The following is a 14,377-nucleotide window of genomic DNA, read 5'->3' as shown; positions in this document are numbered from 1 at the left end:
GACCAATATTTTGATAATTAAAGTTGATGTTTAATTTATTAATCAACAAACAAGCATTTAAATATAATAAACAAACAAAAATTATTTTTTAAATATGTTTTTCAACTACTTATATTATAAAATGCATTATACTAAATTTTTAATGCCTAGAATCGAACTTTAGTTTTTAATGAACAAACAAGAATTTAAATATAATAAACAAACAAAAATTAAATTTTTAAGCTATTTTTAAGTTATTGCTATTATGATATAAAACTGATCCAAATTTGAAAACCTAATAAAGATGTTTAAATTATAATAAATAAACAAGCAATTAGTAATTAGTAATAAACAAGCAATTAGTAATTAGTAATAATTAAATTTTGAAAATAGGAAGATTGGAACACAATATTAATATAAACAACATACTAAACTTTAAGAACTTTATAAACACAAGATCAAGAGTTAATCTATTTCAAAATTCGAGTGAGTAAGAATAAAAATATCGACAATAAAAATATGTTTCGAAATCTAAGATTTCGAACCATAATAATAAAAAATACTGACAATAACAATATATTTCGAAATCTAAGATTTCGAACCATAATAATAAAAATACTGACAATAACAATATGTTTCGAAATATATTTTTTTTATAGATTGTAGATATAAACAAGGCTAGGTTACGAAAATTTTAAAAGTTTTGTTTGCATGGCGACCAAATTATTACAATACAACAGTTAATTGAATAAAATAGCGCCATAAATAGGTTACGAAATATTTCGTCTATTTAACTAGTGAAAGATTTATTTAAGTTGCAAATTTTGAATATTTTGTTGTACCTTTGCTTCGTACTTGGACAATATAATAGTGTCATCACAAGCACAACTAACACACAATAACAAAATAATACGATAAGCTAACATCAGCCAATACTAAAACAATGGTCATCATGCTTTAGTTGCTAGAACATGAACAATGTCGACATTTAAAATGTTGTCGAACATATTCACTCCTAACTTACAAACTTTAACGATTTTTTCGTTATGTTTTTAATATTAAAGTTATAGTAAAACATCAAACCTGTAACAAATCGGAACCCGCCAGCACGGGGTTGGGTACCGGGACCTTATCCATTCCATTCGGTCTCCCCCCGCCCCCAGTCGAAACACTCAAACCTGCACCTGAAAAGCTCCCGGAAGCGGACCCAGAACTCCCGGAAGAGGACCCAGAACTGCGGCGCAGGCCAGAAAAGGTTTCTTTCGCAACGTCATGATATCCTGTGACGTCATGTCTGGTATGTCGTGCTGTTCTACATACTGTAGAACGGATAAGTCTGCGTACAAGTCAAAGTGAGCCATTTTTTTGCTCGAAGTAGGAGGCCCAGTGTTTATTTTCTTTTTGTACGAAAGCATTATTTATTGTTACATCAGATTGTTATCTATGTACAAATAGCTCTTCTAAATAACTAACCACGTGTTTTTCTTACCTTTATACCAACCATTTAAAAAAGCAATATTGCATTTAAATATTTACCAACTGTGAAGTATATCCACTACATTTACTAACTAACTGTAGTGCGATCAAAATATTAAGTTGCACAAGTTATAACTTAATCGAAATTAACGGAAACAAAGCTATGGTAATTACAAACGTATACAATAATTCAATTCACTCGAAGATCAATTAATAATATTCATGTGACATTAAAGCAATACTACTAGTTACCTAAATCCATTCGGTAGGGTGATAAATCTAGCTAATTGGAAAGCATAAAGAACAAAATGGTTAAACGATTAAAATACGTCTTTGTTTGGTTAAAATATTTTGGCTTGGTAATTTTAACGGCCTTACAACGATGGCATTTAAAAAATTGCTATTTTTAATAGAGTAACAACGTACGAAATATTGCGCACCACAACTTGTGGTTTTTATGTTATTTTTTATTAAACTGATATTTTAACCAAGTTTTAATAATTATTATTTTAATAAACTACGTACATGTTATGTAATTCACAACTTGTTTAAGAATCATAACTACCTTTTTAGGATTGCAGTTTTAACATAGTTGCCAGGTTACCATTGAAAAGCGGTCGTGCCTTCTCTGCAAACGTTTAGGACTTTATGGAACAGGCATGACCCTTAGCTAATTTATTTTTGCTATTTTTTGTTGTTGAATATTTATTAAAAATAAAAAAAAACTTATTTTGAGTATTATATTTATAAAATAATAATAAAAATTTGTTTGGACACTAACAAACATTGGATTTCGATTTATTAAAATTAAGAAAAGGGAATAATATAATTTACTATTGCTTTAACATAGGTCTGTTATAAAGCATAGAAACTTAAAATTTTCCACTAAGCAAGGCGTAAGGAACGTGACGTCATTATTAGTGCGCCTCCTCGAAAAATTCCTCTACAGCGAGGTCTCGGGTGCAAATTTTAATTAGTTAACACGTGCAGATTAAACGGAGATTTTTTTACCAAATAAGGTTATAAAATGTGAATAAATCGAGCTGCAATTTATAAATTAAGCGAGAGAATGCGACGGCTTAATTGGTGCGTCTCCCGAGAAATTCCTTTAACACACGAGGTTGCATCATAATCTGAAATTCCTGGTGTTACGTAATGCGCTATGTTAACGCACGTATAAGTTGTTTAGTCGTAATTTAAAACGTTAATTGTTACAAATAATTCTTAAAAAATAAATAAATATTTACATATTATAACAGGTTATTAGTTTGTGTTGTTATATTAACGTTTCAATGAATTGTTTAGAAGATTTAAGCAAATATATTTTGAGTGACAGCTTGAAAAGCGCTTTCCACTGCAAGAGGCGCCGTGCACGTACACACATGTCACTAAACACGTGCAGCGTCACGTGACTTAGTGTTTCGTGGCAAATTTGAATTGAAATCGGAATTTTAGTTCTTTCTAGATGGACTTTTGAAGTGAGTAGACGTGTTTTTATTAGTGATTTGTAGTTAGGTTTTTAAAGTTTTTCATTATCAGAATAAAGTGTTGCATATTATAAGCAGTTAATAATTAAATATAAATATATTTTATATAAAAAAAAAACTGTAATTTTTAAAAGATTTGAATTTTTTTTAGAAAAGTTAGTGAAGTTGTACTTGCTCCTCTTGTGTCGTGTCCACATCTTGTGTCGTGTCCAAGTTTTCTGAACACTGTTCCAGGTATGTTAACCTTTATTTAATTAATTTAAAATTATTTTTTAACTTTCAACTAATTTCGGAATAATCATAAAAAAATTGTAATGTTATAAATATTAGTATTAATTTATCATACTTGACAATAAAATAATTTTTTAATTAAAAACTTATGAACTTTATTAAACCTGTGTTGATGCGCAGGTACTCCCAAAAAGTAGTTAAATGAGGTATTTAAATATATAAATAACTGTACATTTACCATAAATTTAAAAAATCTGGTACTAGTTATTAAAAATGGACATATTTTAAAATTTTTGGCACGAAAAATATAACAATTATACATTTATAATATTTTGCATGTGAATTGACATAATTTAAGGTTGTTGGCACTAAAAGAAATAAAAAGTGACATAATTTAAAAATTTTGACACGATTCGACATATCATAAAATTGACATTTGAAAAAAAACTAATTTTAAGTAGGGTTTAGTGTCTATTACCCTTTTCTAAACAATATTTTCAATGCAGAGAAAATGGATTTTATTTAAATTCAAAGAATGGAGGAAAAAGGTAATGGCAGGAATTGGAGGAATGGAAAGTGGATGGAATCATAATAAGTCTCCCTTGCAACTAGCAAGGGGGGAGTTAAGTCAAAGAACTCAGGACTCAAAAACAACTTTAGAATGGATTGGATCATATTTCGAACCTAAAAAAAACTCAAAACCTTATTTAATTGAGGTCTGTAGGGCTGTAGGTTTTCACGTGCCTGATTTTTTAAATGTTCTGTGTAATTAAGCGCTTTAAATTTTCACGGGTTAAAAGTTTCACGTGTCTGCATTTTCTTTTTATACTTGGCTAGTTAAAAACTCATAATTTTGCGCATTAAAAGTAGTATAGTTGACACAGTCCCAATGTGTTTAGGTTTCTGTGTGTTCATAATTATATTAAACGGGACTGTTTAATGGGTTTTTAGATGTTTTGCGCAAGTAATAAATTAAGTAAATAGACCAGATTTATATAACTAGGCCTATGTGTGTGTAATGTGTTTTTATGCAAAAGAAGAACCAAAAAAGTCTCAGGACCTCACTTCAACTTGGTAAATTTCAAAAAAAACTCAGGACCTCACTCAACAGAAGGTGGGCTGTAGGGCTACAGGTATGTAGGGCTGTAGGTTTTCACGTGTCTATTTTTTATATGTACTGCATAATCAAGCGCTTTAAAAGTTTTCACAGGTAAAAAGTTTGTAGTATCACGTGTCTGCTTTTTTATTTTGACTGGTAAAAACTCATAATTTTGCGCATTAAAAGTGGTATAGTTGACACAGTCCCAAGTGTGTTCAGGTTTCTGTGTGTTTATAATCATATTTAGCGGGACTGTTTAATGGTTTTTAGATGTTTTGCGCAAGTAAAGTATACATAAAAATTATAAGACTAGATTTTAGAAAACTAGGCCATGTGTGGTTTATATTATTTATGTGTGTAAGTTCACTGTATTTTATTCGCACTGTTATATTTATATACTAAACCTAAGTGTGTGAGTGGGTTGGAACCCAACATAAATTATTTAATTTTGTGGGCGGAGCCCGATATAAAGCAGTATTTAATTTCGTGGATGGAAATCCAAACTAAAAATTACATATAAATTTTGTAGACGGAGTCCAAAATAGCATACACAGTAAACACTAATTTAAACATGCAGAAAAAAACACAAAAATTTCCAATTTCTCTCTCTTTTATTTTTTGCAGGCCATTCTTATTTCCTTCTACCTTTAAACCTATTATTTACCTTCACAGGGGCCTCCTAAACCATTTGTTTTATTTCCTTACAGGGGCATTACTAACCAAATTATATTTTTTTTCAGGGGCCTTAAAAAAAACTAAAACCATAATTTTTTTTCAGGGGCCTTTAAAATACTAAAACTATAATTTTTTTTCAGAGGCCTTTAAAAAACTTAAAAAACTAAAACCATAATTTTTTTTTCAGGGGAGTTTAAAAAACTAAAACCATAATTTTTTTTTTCAGGGGCCTTTAAAAAACTAAAACCATAGTTTCTTTTTCAGGGGCCTATAAAAAAACTAAAACCATATTTTTTTTCAGGGACCATTAAAAAAACTAAAACCATAATTTTTTTTTCAGGGGCCTTAACCAAACTAACCCTTTTTTGCAGGTTTTTTTTCAGGTTAGATTACCAAAAACAAATTTAAACATTCTGTTTTTTATTTTTAGATGCTGGTTGATATTTCGGAGAGCTCGTCGATTTGCTTTTGGCCAATTTTAATTTGTTCTTTATTTTTAGAGTTCCTGTTTTAGAGAAAACTTTAATATAACATTTTTCCCCGCAGGGTAGATTACTATAAACAAATACTAACCCTATTTTTTATTTTTAGATTCTGGTTGACGAGCAAAACTATTGGGTTTGTATAAAACCTTTTTAATGTAAAAAGTCACCAACACAAAACAAATAAATAACCATATCTTAATTTAACTGGTACATTTAACATTAACACAATCAAATAATTACAACCACACTTTAAATATTTGTATACAATATTCTAATCTTTTTTATTTTATAGGAAAAAAGATCAGAGCATACATACAACGTTTGCTAAAAGACCCGCTACTCCGCTTTTTCTGGGGGCCATCCAATCACCCATTCTTAAGGGGCTAGTTCTTGTTTTCTGAGGGGCCAACCTTTTTGTCAATGGTCCAATAACCATTTTAACGAGGTTTTGTGACAATCTAATGTACAGATCCAAATAAACTGTACAAACAGACAAAGACAATAACTGTATAGAAGTTAAAATTACATAAACACTTCTGTAAATAAAACTGGACATATATTTGTATAAACAGTAATTTCTGAATACTTTTTATGTTATTTATTTTTCTACAAATTTTGTACGTCAAATTAATTTAATTTTTATCAATAAAACTATTTTTTATCTCAAAGTAATTGTACTAACCATGTATACTTAATTGCAATATTTTTTGAACTTTTTATGTAATTATTTTGTTACTTCAATTATTTTACCGTATTATATGTTTAATTATTTTTTATTAATTGAAATGTATTTTTGCATTTTTTTTGTATTTATTCATGCTTTCTTACATGTTTATTGTATTGCCATTTTTATTCTTTAGTAACCTTTATTAATTTTTCAATGTAAATTATAAATGTTTTTACCTTTTGCCTTCTGTGTATCGTAACTGTGTTTTACATGTAGTTTTTTAACTTAACAATGTCGAAATAAAAATAGAAAAAAAGTTTTATTCTTATACCTTGGGCTCCTATTCTGCCACGTATACATACCATTAGCCTTTGTCCCATATCATAAAAGTAATTTAACATTGGTTCCATAACATAAATAAATTTAAATTAGTTCAATTAAAATAACTTCAATTAGTCCAATTAAAATGGAAAATAACTTAAACTTTGTCTAATTAGCATGAAAAATAACTTGAAATTTGCCCATAACACAAAAGTTATTTAAAATAGGTCCAATTTACATGAAAAATAACATAAAATTAGTCGAAACAAAATGGAAATAACTTAACTTTGTCCCATTAAAATTAAACAAAATTTAAAACTGGTCCAATTAACATGGAAAATAACTCAAAATTGGTCTAATTAAATTGAAAATAACTTTACTTAAAATATAAAAAATAACTTAAAATTGATACAATTAACATGGAAATTAACTTAACTTTGTCCCAAAATATGAAAAATCACTTTTTAACTATGTCAATAACATGAAAAATAACTCGAAAATGAAACAATTAACATCGAAATAACTTAACAAAAAATTATGTAAAATTTGTCATCGAAAACCATGCTAAATATCTCTTAATAAAGTTATATACGCCAGAAATTATATTTAATTAACAAGTTTTTTCCATGCATAAATTAATACATTAAACTAAAGGCCAGGTCGAAGTAAAACAATATATAAAGTCCAATAAAGAATGTGTTTAGGAAAATTAAACAGCACCTTTAAAAAAAAACTAAAGAAATGGTGTTAAGAGCCCTGCGGTTTATTAACTTTAGTTTTGTCATAAAAGCATATTTAAGGGGTATATTAAGATATAATTTAAGGAAAAATGTATTAACAATGCGTTTGCATTGTATTTCTGTTAATGGTTATTTGAAAAGCTAATGCTCATCAAGAAGCGCACTTTATTTAATGAAGCGCTTCCATAATTTGTTATACCAAATTAAAATTTTTGTATTCTCGATTTAATTTTATTGGAAAGCCTAACCCTCGTTTTCCTATCCCTAATCGAGCTTAAGCCCTAGCTCATGCGATTTCAAAATGAAAAGCGAGATTCGTGACGTCATATATTTGCGTAAATTTTAAATAACTTTTTAAGTCATTAAACAACATTTTATTAAAATTATTTTATTTTTTACCTTTTGTTAATAAATTTAACGAAAAAGTGCACAGCTCAATGAGCATGAGCTTTTTGAATAACCAATGATCGTATATATCATTGGAATAACCATAAACAGAAATACAATGCAAACCAATGATTCTTTATTTTATTTAGTTTTTATTTATTTTTAGTTTTAGTTGTAGAAATGGTTGGGGTTCAGAAGTTTTTTTCAACAAACAAATTGGAAATTAAAAAGCAAACTCTAATAGTACCAAAACTGGAACTTTATTCCATGTTTTAAATTGGTCTTGTCATTTTGTATTTTAAATTTGCCCTTTTAAATATATATAATACAACTATTTGCTGTTTTAAAATATATTTAATACAACTATTTTTAGTCTAAGTTCTGCTAATGTGTTCAAATAAAACAAATTGATGGATTGTAGTCACAAAAATTTATCGGTTTTCCTTCCCGCTAGAAGGCAGTAGCAAGTAATATAAATTTGTAAATTCACGCGTTTCTTATCGCGTTCTATGTACGTTTTGCCTCTATACCCTATATTAAAAATCTAAACTAAGTTTAATTATAAAGGATATTTTAAAATATTTAAATTTTGTTGTAACGCACGAATTTGACACATATTAATTATTAAGCGAACTCATGCTCAAAAATTGTTAATCTCTGCTTAAGTAACATTATATTTTCCCCGGTTAAAAGACTTTTTTTAATTTGTAGCAATCTTACAAAAGAGCCTGAACCTAAGTCAGTAATTAGCGTGGCTTTTATAACGGAACAATTTTGTTTTTTCCAATCGACATTTGAACAAAACATTTTTCGGCTTTGTGAAATTTAGTTCTACGGGAGCCTCGTCTCTTCTAAAACATTTTAACATACACTAACTAATTAAATGTCGTTAATAGGAGGTTTGCGACATGGGAATAATAACATCCACATCCATACTGAAAATTTAGAACTTTTAATTTTAAAGATCAGGAGTTATCGTCTTTCAAAATTCTGACTAGTAATCTAAGATTTCAAACTTAATTATCCTCACTTTTTTAAACTCCTAACGCCAGTGAACCGCAGCATTTCGAAAGTCAGTCAACTAGCAGACTAGTAGTGAGTATGAAAACAGGCAGCTACAATTTCGGTTTCGTTATTAATGCAGGCAAATTAGTTAGACCCGATTTTAAATCTTAAATTTATATTTTTACAGTTTGGAGTTTATGTAATGCATCATTTATTTAAATGGTTATTATCTCAGTTACGAGAATTTAGTGAAACAATTTCATTATGGAAATTTCAAAGAATCTTAATTGTTTTACTAACAACTTTTCTGTTGTCATTTTTATCTTATGACACATCTCACTGGATTGGGGTAATTTTATTTTATAAATAGTTTAATTTAAAAGTATGTATTTATGGCAAAACCAGTCGCTTGTAACAGCCTTTCTTACTGTGATTAAGCATTAATCAATATTAACACATTGGATTTTTGCCTTGATTTTGGTTGATTTCAGGTCGAGACCATAACATAATAATATATATTGTTAAAAAAAGGAATTTGCTTGGCTTAAAATTTCTGTTTCATTTTAAAGGTTTGCGTTCCATTTGAAACGGGAACACAAGCGATGTCATTGTATCACAAAGACTTTCCACTGGCCAACATAAACAGTGACATTGTGCATGAAATGTGTTTTTATATGGGGATTATGTCGGGGTCCTTGTCGATGCCACATATTCCACAGACATCAATTTATTTAGGTGACAATTTTTTTATGTTTTTCCCACTCATGAAGACTTCTATTATAGAAGTTTTTAAATACTTTTTTTACAAGGAACCATAATTTAGGTAAAGAATCTAAGGCTTTAAAAGTAATGTTATATTTTTTATATTTTGTTTTAGTTCCGTTTCAACACGTCTTTGTTCTTGTTACAATGTGGCTTTTTCAAATTTCAAAAATCCAGCTGTTTGCTGTCTTAGTTTTTTACGTGCTTTCAATTTTGACAAAAAACTATTTAAGTTATAACAAGTTTCGATTAATCTGTGGCATAACTGGCTTAAGTGGTAAGTACGAGCAAGAATTTATTTGGATTTTTTAAAATTATTATTTCACTTTTTTATTTTATTTTTCTAGCAATTTTACAAGTTATAGCAATAGTGTTGTTTACTCTTTATAAAGAAACAGGGGGCAATATTGCATACCAGCAAAAAATGTCAGAAGAATTGTTTTCAAATTTTAGAGTGTCTTATGGTTACTCTTATTTTTTATCACATTTAATTTTTATGCTTACTTTGTTTGTGCTGGCTTTTAACTTAAATCGATTGAAAGAACCTTCAGCATATAGATTTCAAAAACCGTTTTTATTATGATTTTTGAAAGTTAAATTTTTTTTGAGACCTTTTTAAATATTGTATTTTTTAAATTGCTGTACTTTTTATTTTGTTCCACACATTATCTACATCAGATGCTATAAAAGTAAATCTCACTGTGGCACTTTTTATATTGCAGTGTTCTGTCATTTTATTTTTATGTTTGCAGTAGTAATGTGTTTTTACATAATTGGCATAAAAGTTTGTTCGATATTAATGGAACTGTATAATAATTTGCACTGTGAAATATGCTTTAAATGTTTAGAATAATTACTATTATGTGTTGTGCTTAAACTTTTTTTAAAAGTGCCTTATTGAAAAATTATAAGATTGTTTATTCTTATAATTTTTTGCTTATAATTTTTTGCTTAGATTTTTATTTTTTGACTTATTGTATTTGATTTTTTCTTCAATTGTATTTTATTTTCCCTTAAACCGTTTCCATTATTTATAATATTCAGTTTATTTTCATATTTAATACACAGTTTTGTTGCGAAATTGTGGTTTTTAACGGTTTATTTTTTATCTATGGGAATTTTATCAAGGTTGGATTTACAAAACTTATTCTGTTTAAACACAAATTCCTCTCCGCAGCCAAACCTTAACGAAATGTCTTTGTGGTTATTTGACTGTGTAAACAAATTCGAGTGTTATGTGTTATTGGCGTTATAGCGCATTCTTCAAAAGTGCCAAAAGATGTAAAAAAAACTTTTTCGTAGCCTGTGTTTTTAATAAAAGATTTCAGAGACGTTGGCATTTCAATTGGTAGTAGGCTTAAAGTACATACGCTCTGTTGTACTGCACCAATAATAATCTAAATTTATGTATTTGATAAAATGTAATTCTATAATTGGATCACGTAACATTATCACATGATTGAAATATAATTCATCTTTATTTTTTTGAGATATTATTAACCTAAAAATGTTTTGCGTATTTTACCAATAGGTTTTCACTGAAACTTAGTAATATTTTATATCGATTTGAAAATTACAGCATATTACACAAATGAACAGTATACAGTTACTTTTAGTAATATTAAAACATTGCAGCCTAACTTCCAGAAGCTGTGTAGAAATCGAGTCTGAATTCTCAATAAATGATTTTATATATTTTTTTATTAAAGGCTTTTTTATTTGCTTTGTTTTTGTACTGACGTAACTACAGAAATATTTGTTTACAATTTTTGTTCATTTTGGGCAAATTAAACCTAAAAAAAATCTTTTAAATTTAGATGTGAGCCTATGGGCATGTGATGTCACAACATCTTCAGGCTCGTTTAGGCGCGTTAATTCGTTAAAATTTAAATTATATCATTTGCTGCTAAATCTAATCATTTGCTGCAACGTCAAGCACTCTAGGATGTGATTTTCAAGCTTAGAATACAAATAAAATGTCGAAGAAATTATTGTGTGCCAGTGCAGTGTTGTTGGCGATCGGAGTTGCATTAATGATAGCTGGATTTACATCAACTTGTGTAGTTAAGGTAACTATTTCAGTTTATAAAGATTTAAACAAACATAAATCTAATCATCAGTCATTTTTAGGTATGCCAACTAGATTTATCCGGGGACGTGAAAAAGAGAAAAACACCCATTTTTGGTACCTTTTCCGAAGCACTACCGTTTGGGCAACCCCATCCGGATTTTAGGTCCAGAAACGTGCCCGGAAATCCGTTTAAAGGGGCGTTTCGTAGAATGTCGAACGAGGTCGTACAAAATACATTTATGGCATCAATTTGTTTCGAGCAAAATTTATTAGGAGTAGGCCTTACATTGGAAGATGTAAAAATGAATTTACCAATACCACGTAAGTACCTTAAAATATAAAAGTTTACGACGTTATAAATTACGCTTTATATAATTTTTACAGTTGAAATAAGGGCACGAATATTTCGCATAGCAGCTGGATTGTTGTTTATCGGCGGCCTTGGCTCTTTGTTGGCAATGTTGTTTTATACAGTAGCCGCTTGCCACGCTACAGACGACTGTGAGGAGCTGAGGTTTATTACCCACAACAGAAATCTTACGGGAACGTTTATACTTGGAATAAGCTGTAAGTTGTGGTGTTAATACATACACTTAGTTTCTAAAAAAACTGCTGACATAAATTTTTCTGTAGGTTACGGTTTTTAACATCAGGGTGTGTCAACCTAATAAAAAAGTCGCTAGTAAACAATGTAAATTTGTGGTCATTTGTCGTGTGATTTTATTGTACTTAAAGTTTACACCTTTATTAAAAAAGAATATTGTGTGAGGACATCCTTAAATAATTAAACCTAATTGACCCGCTAACTCTCTTTTAACTAGAAATAAGATATATTCGAAGTATTTATATTCATACAACAGGGTTTTATAATAAAGAGAATTAATTATTATAATTAGAGATATGCTTAAATGACGTCATAGTTAATTTAACTTTTTCTTATAGATGTTTTACTGTTATCCGGCGTAGCAATCTTTACAAAAGAAAACATAAACGTCATGGAAAGTTCGTCGAGTTTTATAAGTCAAGCCGTTGCTCTATTAAAGTTAGACGATATGCCAAGCGAGACCGAAAGTTCTCAACCCGATTTTAATGATCCGAAATTTCGTTTATCTCCTGGCTTTACTAATTTTGCTCTTGAAAGCAACCTATCTTCGTTTACATATTTTTTAAACACGGAAAACTCGAATTTAAATATTAATTCTGTTGATGAAAATCCTACTGACCAAACCTCGGAAGATGATTTTTCGGGAGATAATACAAATGTTACTATGGCAAAACTAAATCTTACTTTGCTTGAAAATGATTTAAACTACTTTGCGAGCAGGAAAAATAGCACAACGGGGCTAACAGAAAGCGAAAATAATCTACTTTTGAATTTTATTCAGCAGTTAGGTCTCGGAAATCCAACATCGCTGGCAAACGTTAATTCAAATCAAAATGAAGACGCCACATTATTCAAAGCAACAACAAATGTAATATCAGCAACAAATAACCATACAACTGTAAGGATCGTCACAGATATTAACAGAACGCGTGGAATAAGAGATATCACAAAATTTATGGCAACGCTAATGAAAGACGCTATCCCGTATTTTGGTTATTCATTCTACCTTGGCTGGTGTGGACTTTTCTTTCATTTTCTTGCTCTTGTGTGTGGTATTTATACTTGGTGGATATTAAATCATCCGCAAAATGATTTATTGTAACTTTTTGGGGTCTTCGTTACCTTGATTCCATTCGTTTTTAAAGTCGCATTCTATCGTCGTCCATCTTTCTTTCTTTCTCTTTTTAAATTTTTAAATATTTACTTTTACCATCCACAGAATTGTTTTATATATTTTTAAACTTACCTTAAGTTGATGTTTCGTTTTAATTTTCATCTCGAACAACTTTTGAAGAAAAACGTTTACACGGCGCCGTTGCTGAGCCTCCTTTTCCCTTGCGTCGTCCAACAACCTTTCTCTTCGCAAACATTCTCTAAACAATTTATATATTCAGTTTTAACTATTAAACTTTAACGCTAACATCTACTTACTTATGCAATGCAAGGTTAAAATACTTTGCCACGACGACGGTCGTATTCCATGAGGTCGTATCTTCTTTCAGGACATTGCTATTTTGAATTTTTTTATAGATTGTCACATTGTATGTCTGTCCTGGTCTAACCTGTCAACAAAAAATTAAATAAATTTTAATTTATTAGGGTTACACACCAATAAGTAAGCTAGTACTTAACAAAGTTAGCAAATCTTTAGGCGATTATACCTAAAAATTATTACTATATAAATTTGTAAATACATTTACCTCAAAAAAAAAGATCGAGTGTTAAGCTCTTCTGACGGATCAATTTTAATAGTTTTAAGTTTAATTTGTTTTCTGCGTTTTTTTGCTTTGCTTTACTTCTTGTTTCGGGGTCTCATCTTTCTCTGTAACTACAGTGTTGTGGTTCCAGTAATTGTTTCGCCTTTTAAAAGATTTACAAATTCTCCTTCTGTTGGATTTTGTGGTAAATTGCTTGGTCGTGTGTCAATTTTGTCCGATAAAAGGTTAAGATCATTAAAAATTGAAATGTTGCTTATACTTGGCTTTTGCAAATGTGCAGGGGTTAGAGACTGGATCTACTTTTTCTAACTGAACTTCAAATACTTTAGAACTTGATTTTTCTCCCACGTTTGTTTCACATTTGTTAGCTATTGTATAACAGCTTCGATTGCCTTAACGTTTTCACAGATTTTTGTGGCCAAAGTTGACCACAAGTTTTCTTTGCAGGTGGTATTGAATTTAAAGTTAAAATAATATACCAACCTCTTTTTTAAGCAAGTGGGTTTCTGCAAGGTTGCAATTCTTATAAAAACTAGAAATTTCGCTCGTTCTTGTACTTCTCAGAGAAATTCCTGCATCACCGTTTCCTCGGATTGCAATATTTCTTCTCAGGGCGGCGGCGGCCTTTTGTAATTTCATTCTTATTTAATTCTAAGCTTAATTAACTCTG

The 14,377-nt window shown here is 29.4% G+C and overlaps 1 protein-coding gene across 1 annotated transcript; it reads left to right on the top strand.

Annotated features, from left to right (window-relative positions):
* The first annotated feature begins 8,744 nt into the window (after positions 1-8,744).
* Positions 8,745-10,329, top strand: LOC145763575 (uncharacterized). The gene is made up of 4 exons (XM_082575040.1): positions 8,745-8,901; positions 9,122-9,287; positions 9,430-9,591; positions 9,662-10,329. The coding sequence occupies exons 1-4, from the start codon at positions 8,755-8,757 to the stop codon at positions 9,895-9,897; spliced, it is 711 nt and encodes a 236-aa protein (XP_082431166.1). The 5' UTR covers positions 8,745-8,754; the 3' UTR covers positions 9,898-10,329.
* The last annotated feature ends 4,048 nt before the right edge of the window (positions 10,330-14,377 follow it).

The sequence above is a fragment of the Corella eumyota genome, chromosome 1, assembly GCF_963082875.1.
Source record: "Corella eumyota chromosome 1, kaCorEumy4.1, whole genome shotgun sequence".
NCBI lineage: Eukaryota > Metazoa > Chordata > Ascidiacea > Phlebobranchia > Corellidae > Corella > Corella eumyota.
Note: the sequence above shows the minus strand (reverse complement) of the source record. Positions and strands in the feature narration are given on the sequence as shown.

What these genes read in the sequence shown, in the direction of transcription:
- LOC145763575 (XM_082575040.1), top strand. Translation starts at nt 8,755, where the DNA reads ATGCATCATTTATTTAAATGGTTATTATCTCAGTTACGAGAATTTAGT. An exon ending in ACACATCTCACTGGATTGGG is followed by an intron (nt 8,902 to 9,121) that starts GTAATTTTATTT and finishes TTCATTTTAAAG; the next exon opens with GTTTGCGTTCCATTTGAAAC. An exon ending in ACAGACATCAATTTATTTAG is followed by an intron (nt 9,288 to 9,429) that starts GTGACAATTTTT and finishes ATTTTGTTTTAG; the next exon opens with TTCCGTTTCAACACGTCTTT.